The sequence below is a fragment of the Cucurbita maxima genome, unplaced genomic scaffold (assembly GCF_002738345.1).
Source record: "Cucurbita maxima cultivar Rimu unplaced genomic scaffold, Cmax_1.0 Cma_Scf00014, whole genome shotgun sequence".
Taxonomy (NCBI): Eukaryota; Viridiplantae; Streptophyta; class Magnoliopsida; order Cucurbitales; family Cucurbitaceae; genus Cucurbita; species Cucurbita maxima.
The window spans coordinates 3,955,965-3,965,979 of NW_019272030.1; the positions used below are offsets into that span (position 1 = coordinate 3,955,965).

Sequence of the window (10,015 nt, forward strand, 5' to 3'; positions counted from 1 at the left end):
TTTTTTTTTTTTTTTTTTTTTTTTTTTTTTTTTTTTTTTTTTTTTTTTTTTTTTTTTTTTTTTTTTTTTGCTATACTGAGCAATTGTGAGTTATGAAGAACACGATTCTTTTTTGATAATGTGGTGTTATTTTCTCACTTTTTAATAGACAAATTTATCTTATGAATCATAATAAACAATGCATCAATAAATATGAGAGTTATTTTTCAAATTGTTTACAATTTGTGAGAATTTGTCTAACTTTGGTAACTGTTATTTATTTTATATTTTAGGGAATTCGATAATATTTAGTTTGAAAATGTATGCGTTGACTAATTCAGCTGACAAATAAACTGGAGGCAAGAAGAGATAATGAAAAATCTAATTTTCCTGAACGTTTAAAGAAGAAAATATAATTACAAGCTTTACAGCACGATGAGGAAGAACTCGATGCCATGGATCCGATTCGAAATCTTATGTTTACATTTTTCGAGAAATAAAATTCCCTTTCGAAGATTCCGTCTAGTTGGCTGCCTTGCCGCCTCAATCGAAAGAAATATAGATAAATCAGGTGTACCCATGAAATTTAATGGCTCCGATGCAAAATTGGAGGAGTTTGCTTGTCTTTCCACTTTATAAATACAATTGATTTGGTCTTCATTTTCATCCCGCTTCCCAACATCCAGAAGGCGCGAGCTTCGAGACTGCGTTTCATGGCGGCCCCGCCCAGGGTGCTCACGGTGGCGCAAGACGGCTGTGGGGATTTCCGTACGGTTCAGGAAGCCATAGACGCGGTTCCATTCAGCAATACTTGCCGGACTGTGATCCGTGTGTCTCCTGGGATTTACAGGCAGCCTCTCTATGTGCCTAAGACCAAGAATTTCATCACCTTCGCGGGTTTGAACCCTGAGACTACCGTTCTCACTTGGGACAATACCGCCACCAAAATTAGCCACCACCAAGTCGGTTTCTGATACGATTTTATCATTTGATATCTGGGTTTGCGTTTATTTTGAAGAATGATGTTCATGTGTTTCTCAATCTCTGTCTCTGGCCAGGCTTCTCGTGTCATTGGAACTGGGACTTTTGGTTGTGGGAGTACCATTGTGGAAGGGGAGGATTTCATTGCTGAGAATATCACATTTGAGAATTCTTCCCCTCAGGTACCCTTTTACTTTTACGACCTCTTTGATCATCTTATCTTGGATTGACCTAAGAGTTAAAATCCCTTTTTAGTTCATAGTTTGAGGTTGATTTTGAAATTGTAGAATGAGGATCTGTGTTGGATCTGTGTTTTTCTGATGAACTTCCTTAGCGTTTTGAAGTTGGTATTGTTTGTTTAGATATGTTGTGGGTTGTTTGTTTTGGACAGGGTTCTGGGCAAGCCGTGGCTATCAGAGTTACAGCAGATCGTTGTGCCTTTTACAATTGCAGGTTTCTCGGCTGGCAGGTATTCACAATCCTCTAATTCAGTTCGTTAGTGGGCAGTAAGTTCTAGAGGTCAAACAATATTTCTGGAAAAGCCCTACCGTTTTGTTTCCTTCACCCCTCCTTAAATCTGAATGGAAAAGGCCTTTTCCTTTAAGAACTTGTGGGTTGTTTGCGTGGATATTCAAGATACCATAATTATGGAAGTGCTTCGGTAAGAGTTATCTCCCATGTAGTTGGAGAGGAGAAAGAAACCTTCTTTGTTCTTTATAGTAACATATGCTTTTTAAAATCCTTGAGAAAACATGGAAGAGAGCAAAATCTGCTTGCGGTGGGTTTGGGCTTGGTATCAAGGAGGCTGAGCCCGAGGAGTTGGACACGAAGCAGTCCAGCAAGCTTTCTTTGCTTTTGCTATATGTAATACTGTTAGGATCTACCGTTTGATGTTGTCGACGTCCAATGGCTCTATCCTTTGGCTAGTTCAATCAGCCAACGATCACAGCAAGCTTTCTTCTATAATATTTTTGGATAATTTGATGCAGGATACTCTGTACCTACATTATGGAAAACAGTACTTGAAGGATTGCTATATCGAAGGAAGTGTGGACTTCATATTTGGCAACAGCACTGCTCTGTTGGAGCGTTGCCATATCCACTGCAAGTCGCATGGCTTTATTACTGCACAGAGCAGGAAATCCTCTCAAGAGACCACAGGTTATGTATTCTTGAGGTGTGTGATCACGGGCAGTGCCGGGTCTTCGTACGTTCATCTCGGACGACCATGGGGACCGTTTGCAAGGGTGGTCTTTGCTTACACATATATGGATGCATGTATCAAACCAGCAGGCTGGGACAACTGGGGAAAAACTGAAAACGAGAGAACTGCTTGTTTTTATGAGTACAAGTATGTCGTCGTGTTTCATGGACATTGATTTTATGATGAATGTGTAGATTACCTGATAGGGGAATTGTGTTTTTCGGTACAGGTGTTTCGGGCCAGGGAGTTGCCCGATGAGCAGGGTGTGTTGGGCAAGAGAATTAGTAGATGAAGAAGCCGATGAGTTCATTCTGCATCAATTTATCGATCCCGACGTCGAGAGGCCTTGGCTATGCCGGAGGATGGCATTGAGGATACCCTTTTCTGCTTAAGAATGGCCGAGTGTTACAAAGGTTTGGTAGTGTGTCTAAATGTTGAACATTTTTTGCTTGCTGGTCCGTTAGAAGAAGGAACATTCATATCCTATATGGGTGGCATAGGGCTTCTTGTAGCCTTTGATTGTGAATTTTGGGCATGTATTGACCACTTTCATATTACTCTCCTATCTTTATATAATTTTTTTTCAGACATTATATTTTAATCTCATTGTTAAATATTTTTATTGGATGCCCATTTTTCTCTTTAGTTTTTGTTGCCAAGGGTTTCACATCTGGTGTGTTTAGTTTTTCAATATATAGCTTGAATTTTGAAAGTAGATTAAAAAAAAAAAAAAAAACAAGGAAAAACCCACATAGATGAGAGGTAGAATGAAAGGAATAGAGAATGAACGAGACCACATCTAATGTGGAAGGAAAAGAGTATAGGATGAATCGAACCGAGACCACGTCTAAATGAGAACGATTCTAAGAATAAGATAGTTAATCTATACCAATAACTTTCTGTTAGGTGTTTCGATTATAGGAACTTCATAGTTAACTATATTGGGTGGCGTGCTTTATTTGGAAGGAATTTATAGATAGAAATTTAAGGAAAAAGAAAAGGAAAATCCATTTTTCTCTTCATGAAGGTTTTGTAGATGACACTCGACAATAAGATCCAACTAATAAGCCAAAAAGGTAGAAAACCATTTGAGCAATTAAAGAAATTATCAAGGATTCTCAATTTAAGCTCTGAGAGTAAACAAATTCGATACCCCATAGGACATTACACAGTGTATACAAAGCGTTGGGCAAACCTTACATCATTAATATTGTTTTTGAACACTTGCCAATCTTACAGAAGACTAAGATGCAGGCAACAAAGAATTAACCATAACATAATTCACGTGCAAACTCACAATAGACGAAGAAAAATACATAGAACATGAACTCATGTTCCAACACTCAAAGCTGACAAACCCAAATGAAGAGGGAGGATAACCTTGCTATTTAGAAAGTTTGAAGTACAGTATCATGATGATGGCCAAGACAAGAACAACAATTATGGATGTAACAATCCATTTGTTCTTGTTCATCCTTCTTGACATGTTCGTTAATATTCTCTTACTCTTGCCAATATTGTCATCCACTCCGTGAAGCTGCAAAAGGTGGAATTTTCAAATAAAAACTACAGGCGTAGACACCTCCAAAAGCAATACAATTATAGAAGAAACATTTGAGTAGAGAGATTGAAGGGTTTGATAGAGGCAGCCGTGAATAGCTGATTAATAATTATCAAAACAACAGTATGACGGAACTATCACAATGCTTCTACGGCATCATTTACTCCTATATGATGACCCAGATAACATGAAAAGTAAAATCCCGTACCGTATTGTGAGCATGCAAGAGAGACTGACGCTGTGAGTGCAAATCTTGGAGAATTGAAACTCCAAGTTCTTCAGTTTCTAGCATGGTTCTTCGACTTTCCTTGATTCTATCACTTGACTTACCTAGCCTCTCTGTTGTGGTCATTAATCTCGTTCTTTGGTCAGCCGATGCCTATAGGAAATGACAACCAGGCATGAGTCATAGCTAATACACTATTACAAAGGATAAGAGACCGTATTCCAGCACTTAAAGCAAGAATTAAGAAAGAGAAAGCATCTCTTATAGCTTAAAAACTATAACCTTGATGGCCAAGTGCCTTTTAAGGCATAGTAAAAAAAAAAAAAAAAAGAATCTATCACCACTGTCCTAGATATTATCTTAGACAGCAGGATTTAATGCATCCCCATTTCTATCTTTTTATATTAGACCTTCAATTCAAAAGATTTAGATGATTCTCTGGCAATGGCAGTGATGGAGAAAATAGGTTATTTCAAATCAAACTATATGGGACAACGACAATCCAAAACAATTAGAGAACCAGTGGATACAGACATACCGTAAGTGTATCAGCCATTCCTGATTCCAGCAACTCATCTCTAGTGGCTGCATTTAAGTTTCCAGATTCGATGCGTTTAACTTCACTTTTCAAATTGTTGAGGTCAGATTTGTACTCTCTTAATTTAGCTAGAAGGACAGCCTTAACATTAGGCGGCAAACTTCTGGCCTCAAGATCCATTTTCCGAATCTAGAAGTCATTAAGTATATAACATTAACATTGCAAGATAAAATTGGAAAGCATTTTTCTCAACAATGACATGTCAACTAGGTACCAGAGCTTCTGCTTCATCAATTCCAGACTTTACTTCAGAAACCCTTTGCTTCTTTTGCTCTGCAGGTATGATATATTCATGTAGCAAAGCAAATACATCAGTTTAATTTTTCTCAAATACTAAACGAAATAACATAAAAAGAAGCATCGATTTATAAGCACTGAATTGTAATTCATGGTTGCTAAGAAAAGATTATGGAGAATCTAAAGCTAGATAGCCCTTGGAATGAACAACTTCATCTCCTCACAGCAGGAGTACCCTTCATTGTAGTATCAAATAATCTACAAGGGGGCCTCCACACAACTAGCTCATCAATGACAGAGACAGATATTTATAAGCAGCTGTAACAGAAAACAACCTTTGTCCAAGAAGATATCTATGCTTTATGCGCACTTTTTTTTCCCCCCCAAAAAGAAAGCACATGAAAGTTCTCGCTTTTCCATAAGTTTTGGAAGGCCAAACAGGGGGCCGTCACAACAGGGAATGGTCTATAATAGAACTAACCATATGTTTGATTTGTCCACAATAAACATATTGAAACTAATCTATTGAAAAATATTTTATGTGTAAAATTAGTTCGTATCCTACAATAGTCCTGAAATTCTCCTAAATCAATGATCATAAATTGAATGTGAAATAATAGTCATCGCACAAAAAGATTTAAGAAAATTAGGTTAGATAGTCACCTATAAATGAATCATTTAACATTTACCAACAAAGAAACAAAAAGAATAAGAAAGTGCTTATGGGATATCATACATACTATTATCAAAGAACCTTGAGAGATTTTGGGTTTCTTCCTACTCTGAATGAGAGATATGCAAATCGAAGACTAGCCATTAAACAAAAGATTCTTTACTTCCATTATAAAAATAACGATCATTAACGTGTAATGAAAATGCACCCTACGAAGTGGGCTCTTTTACATCTTCTTTCAGAATTTTTTCCCAATTCAAGAATGAACAAAGGAATCATAAAGAGTGAGGGATTATCATAGTAGTAGAGCTTACGATTGATCCAGATTTTAACAATTTGCATAAGTGCCTTTTCCTATCTAAGCCAATGAAAAGTAATTCGCTTATTAATTAAGAAGGCCACATTAAAATTTCAGTTTTGACCTCAAAATCGGTTATAATTCAGCATCGCAATTACGCAAAGCAACAAACAAATATCTAACAGAAATCGAGAACCTGCTTACGGGCGTGAATTTCAGTTTAAGTTTCGGGTGGAACCTGAAAAAAGAACCACAAATGGAAACCAAAATTCACAAATCAGAAGGTGGAAATACCTCCATTTAGGGCACTAGCCGAAGTGCACTTTCTTGAAAGGTTCGCCGAGAGCTCGCAGTATTGGCGTTCATACCCTTCAAATACCCCACTCATCGTGCCCAAACCTTCAAAATCAAATCGGCCAAATCGGCGAATCAGCAATCACTCGCATAACAGATCGAAGCCAATCAAACAAGATTTCTCGTAACAATTTGGCAGAAAAAGATGAAACCGAGACTTCAATTTTATTATATTAAGAAAAGCATTCCGATCAACATGTAAGGCCCCAAATTCTGAAAAAGACTGTGAGAATTAGAGATCAATCGATAGCTTACCCAATTTGATCAGAGATGGTGAAGCCCAAAGGAGAGAATCGTAGAACGAGAAAATCGGTGGCCAAGCGAAGAGGAATACCTGCGGACGCCCGCCACAAGGCACCAAGCTTTGGGAATTTACTATTATCAAAGAACCTCGAGTAATTGGGAATTTAGCCACTCAAGTATATAATTGATTCATCTCTAATTTTATTATTTATTATTATAATTAACCACCCTATAAATTGTTTCTATTTAATTCTTAAATTTTAATATATTTAAAAACGTCCAAACTTTACAAATATATAATATATCTCCCAAACTTTTGCATTTATATTCAATAAAATATTTTTAAATTATTAATTCCAGGTAAAATTAGACCTATACATCCAGAGTTTTAAAATATGTTTGAAACAAGAACCGATCAATTATAAAATAAAAAAATTAGAAGTACGTTTTAAACTGAGATTAAATAAGTATAAAGTTAATTTTGAAAAACTAAACTTATAATTTAACTTTATTATTATTGAGTTTGATAAAAAGATTATCTTTTTACCCTACATTTTTAATTTAAAACTAATTTAATCACAGCTTCACGATTTTAAGTAGGTCTACCAAGAAAAAGTTTCCACACTCTCCTATATACCATTCTTGTTTTTGCCAGAGCTCAAATTTGGACACGACAATAATTACTATTAGCCCGTCAAGGTTTTTGAGCATCCAATTAGTGAGTTAAACTGTAATTAAAGTCTAGATATCATAACCTAATTAACTAAGCAAAGATGACATCGCATTGGGAAGAAGGTAAGCTGTGCAATAACAAGAAGCATTCGCAAAAGCTGCATCAGCTGCAACTAAAGATTCATGTAGTAGTCCCTTGTCATGAAACAATGTTTTCTTCTCCACAATGTAATCCATAAAACTTCAAATCCTACATAAAAACCTTGATCCACACAGTTAATCATGGATAAATCTCACTCGAACTACAGGACTCGTCAAGTAAATGAGCTAAAGCTACAACATTAATCATTTTCCTAACCCTAAACAGCCTATGAAAGAGGAACAAGAGATGAATACATTACAAACTCAAGAGACGTGATTCTGTACAAACCAGTTTCTGACTTTATATGATAGTTTTACGTTGAAAGAGAGATGAGACAAGCATACACCACCACGATATGAACACCTAGTAATCGGGAATCGATGCAAAGCGATATCCATTAGCACCCCTCCATGCATAATATGCAATCCTAGTCTCATAAAAGCCTGCATCAACAAAGCAAAAGAGGCTTAGATTATCCAACTTCTGGGACAGGATGAGTCAACAGTAATTCTGCTGATGTCCTATTCAATAATAACAAAACTTTGATTTACACTCCGTTGTAGATTTCTTAATACATTCATTGTATAAAGGAAAAGAAGAAGATAAGTAAGAATCAAAATTCTAGGAACATTAAGTTTGATAGCACAAAACTATGAACTAATACTCAACGTGAAAAGTGGTTCACATATGAGAAGTCTCATGGTACAAACTTTCTTTGTGGAAATTTAAATAAACTTTCAAGCACTGACAATTTCTTGGTAATATCTTCTCCCACCATTGACAGTGCCCAATGGGAGTGTATTAATTCCTTTGGCAGGAATTGCCCTGTTCCTATTTTCACTCATTATTATACATGACCATGACGCCATTGGATTGCATCTTCTTCTTTGACAGTTAAACCAACCAAACTATCGCTATCTACAGGTCATATACACTGAAGTCGTATCTAATAATTTTAGACACGAACGAAAGCCAAATGAGTACACACTTCGCATACAATGTAAATCAACGATGAAGAAATGTATTCAAGAAAAAATGAAACAGAAAATTTGATGAATACCTGGGAGGAAGGTAAGAAACCCCAACGCTAAAAGACCATAAGCTTGTGATTTCTCTCCTGCCATATGACCAGTCAATACGAAGTACGAAAGAAAGAGAAGAAATGATCCAAGAAATAACAGGAATATAGCAAGAGCGATGGATTTCCATGGGATCTTGTCAAAAGCTTTTGGTGTATAGTAAAAGCGAGGGTCAAATTGATTTCCATCTAAATCGAGATCATTATCATCAGTAGAAAGGGAGCTGTAACGAACATTCCGTCTCGAAGCCATGACAGGAAATATCAAGAATGCAGTCTTCAAAATTCAACACAATGGAGCCACCTTTGAAATCAAGAATCAAATACATTAAGAAAATATCAAGAGGAGGATGAAAATTACACCTACATTATTGAGTGTTACTAAATTTTCTTACTTAGAACTCACGTAAAACAACAGGATCATTAAAACCAACTATACTTCTACCATTTACTCAAGAAAATAAATCAAACTAAAGTTTTTACTAAAACCTCAAGATGGCAACTCACCAAATAGAAAAAACACTCCAAATCCAAGAAGTGAAAGAACTCTAAACTTATACATATAAAATCAAACAACATTTCTTTTTACAAAGATTCAACCAAATGAAAGAATAAAACTAGCCACCGAACTCTAAACAAAATAACCAAAAAAAAAAAAACCCCCAACTGAATTACCTCCCCTAATCAAACTTCACTAATCTACTTGAAATAACCAGCAATTCAAATGAAAATCTTTCAATTCCATTAATGAGAAAGAGAAGAGATCGGAGTTGACAGATGGGCTACGATCTCCTTCTTTACCCCCCTTGTTTTCTTTTATTTCTCTTCCAAGAGAAGAATAATGTTGACAACTTCAATCCTACGCAACTAATTTCAACGCAACAAACAAAAAGAACATACATAAAAATTTACTCAGCGATTGAAGACCTTAAAAGTGTCCATTGAATTCCTACAATCCAGACAAAAAATAGGAGAATCTACCTGGAACAAAAAATAGAATCAGGCACAACAGAAGAAGATGATGCAGAATGGATCGTAAAATCTCAGAAATTCCGTCAAGTAGAAGTTCTTAAAATCTCACCGGAGGCTGGAGGTCCAGAAAGTCGTCGTCGTCGTGTCCTTGATTCAATAGCGAAGAAGATGTGTTTGACAAAATAAAAATGAAATAAAATAAAAAAAAATAAAAAAAAATGGTGGAGATTGACTGGCTTCTGGATATTGGATTTCGAGTTGGGCCAGGCTTTCTAGAATCATTGGGCCAGGCCTTCTAGAATCATCGGGCCTTCAAGATTTGTTTTAACTTTCTGCAAATATTTTCTTAAGTTATATATTAGGTTTTTATTCTTACAAACATTTTAAATATCACATTAATTTAGCTGTGAAATTGTAATTTCATTGAAAAATAAATTCAAACATGTTATTAAAATTTAAAATTAAATCAAACCAATTAATTTGGTTAAAATAAAATTTAATTGCAATTAAATGGATAATCAAGCCATTATTGGAAAGACTAATTATTAGATTTAGTGCATCGATGAATAAAATATTAATTAAATTCTCTAAACCCTAGAAATTGAATTATTTTAAATACACCCATTGTTGTTTGCAAATACTAATTAAAATATCTATCATGGGTTTATAAGGAAGAAATACAAAGAAACGATAATTTAAAATTTAAAAGGAAATAAAAAAGAGGAGAGAGAAACACAGCTATTATTGAAGTTGGATTTTTGGCTTATTTTGATAATGAAGCATTACCGTATCTTTTA

General features: G+C 35.5%; 3 protein-coding genes across 5 annotated transcripts; 1 reads left to right on the top strand and 2 right to left on the bottom strand.

The window, feature by feature from the left end:
• The first annotated feature begins 494 nt into the window (after positions 1–494).
• On the top strand, positions 495–2,765 carry LOC111489575 (pectinesterase 31). The gene is made up of 5 exons (XM_023137877.1): positions 495–941; positions 1,038–1,142; positions 1,352–1,429; positions 1,950–2,311; positions 2,394–2,765. Exons 1-5 carry the CDS (start codon positions 693–695, stop codon positions 2,554–2,556), a joined length of 957 nt encoding a protein of 318 aa, XP_022993645.1. The 5' UTR covers positions 495–692; the 3' UTR covers positions 2,557–2,765.
• A 517-nt stretch (positions 2,766–3,282) lies between these two features.
• On the bottom strand, positions 3,283–6,506 carry LOC111489592 (vesicle transport v-SNARE 13). The gene is made up of 6 exons (XM_023137901.1): positions 6,367–6,506; positions 6,052–6,156; positions 4,764–4,822; positions 4,490–4,678; positions 3,934–4,104; positions 3,283–3,701 (listed from the first exon to the last, which is right to left on the bottom strand). The coding sequence occupies exons 2-6, from the start codon at positions 6,143–6,145 to the stop codon at positions 3,549–3,551; spliced, it is 666 nt and encodes a 221-aa protein (XP_022993669.1). The 5' UTR covers positions 6,146–6,156; positions 6,367–6,506; the 3' UTR covers positions 3,283–3,548.
• Positions 6,507–7,178: 672 nt separating this feature from the next.
• LOC111489607 (transmembrane protein 230-like) lies at positions 7,179–9,432 on the bottom strand. 3 transcript variants are annotated; one of them, XM_023137922.1, is made up of 4 exons: positions 9,328–9,403; positions 9,147–9,227; positions 8,229–8,550; positions 7,179–7,611 (listed from the first exon to the last, which is right to left on the bottom strand). In XM_023137922.1, the coding sequence occupies exons 3-4, from the start codon at positions 8,497–8,499 to the stop codon at positions 7,532–7,534; spliced, it is 351 nt and encodes a 116-aa protein (XP_022993690.1). In that variant the 5' UTR covers positions 8,500–8,550; positions 9,147–9,227; positions 9,328–9,403; the 3' UTR covers positions 7,179–7,531. The 3 variants fall into 3 exon arrangements, with proteins under 3 accessions (XP_022993690.1, XP_022993689.1, XP_022993688.1); XM_023137921.1 differs by lacking the exon at positions 9,147–9,227 and having other exon boundaries at positions 9,328–9,432; XM_023137920.1 differs by lacking the exon at positions 9,147–9,227 and having other exon boundaries at positions 9,228–9,430.
• Positions 9,433–10,015: the final 583 nt, after the last annotated feature.

Bases quoted from the DNA above. Each gene is read 5' to 3' on its own strand.
- LOC111489592 (XM_023137901.1), bottom strand. From the start codon at position 6,145: ATGAGTGGGGTATTTGAAGGGTATGAACGCCAATACTGCGAGCTCTCG. The intron at 4,823-6,051 runs GTATTTCCACCT...TCATACCTGCAG, and splicing joins GGCTAGTGCCCTAAATGGAG to AGCAAAAGAAGCAAAGGGTT. The intron at 3,702-3,933 runs GTACGGGATTTT...CACCTTTTGCAG, and splicing joins TCTTGCATGCTCACAATACG to CTTCACGGAGTGGATGACAA.
- LOC111489607 (XM_023137921.1), bottom strand. From the start codon at position 8,499: ATGGCTTCGAGACGGAATGTTCGTTACAGCTCCCTTTCTACTGATGAT. The intron at 7,612-8,228 runs GTATTCATCAAA...TTGTTGATGCAG, and splicing joins GTTTCTTACCTTCCTCCCAG to GCTTTTATGAGACTAGGATT.
- LOC111489575 (XM_023137877.1), top strand. From the start codon at position 693: ATGGCGGCCCCGCCCAGGGTGCTCACGGTGGCGCAAGACGGCTGTGGG. The intron at 942-1,037 runs GTCGGTTTCTGA...GTCTCTGGCCAG, and splicing joins CCAAAATTAGCCACCACCAA to GCTTCTCGTGTCATTGGAAC. The intron at 1,430-1,949 runs GTATTCACAATC...AATTTGATGCAG, and splicing joins GCAGGTTTCTCGGCTGGCAG to GATACTCTGTACCTACATTA.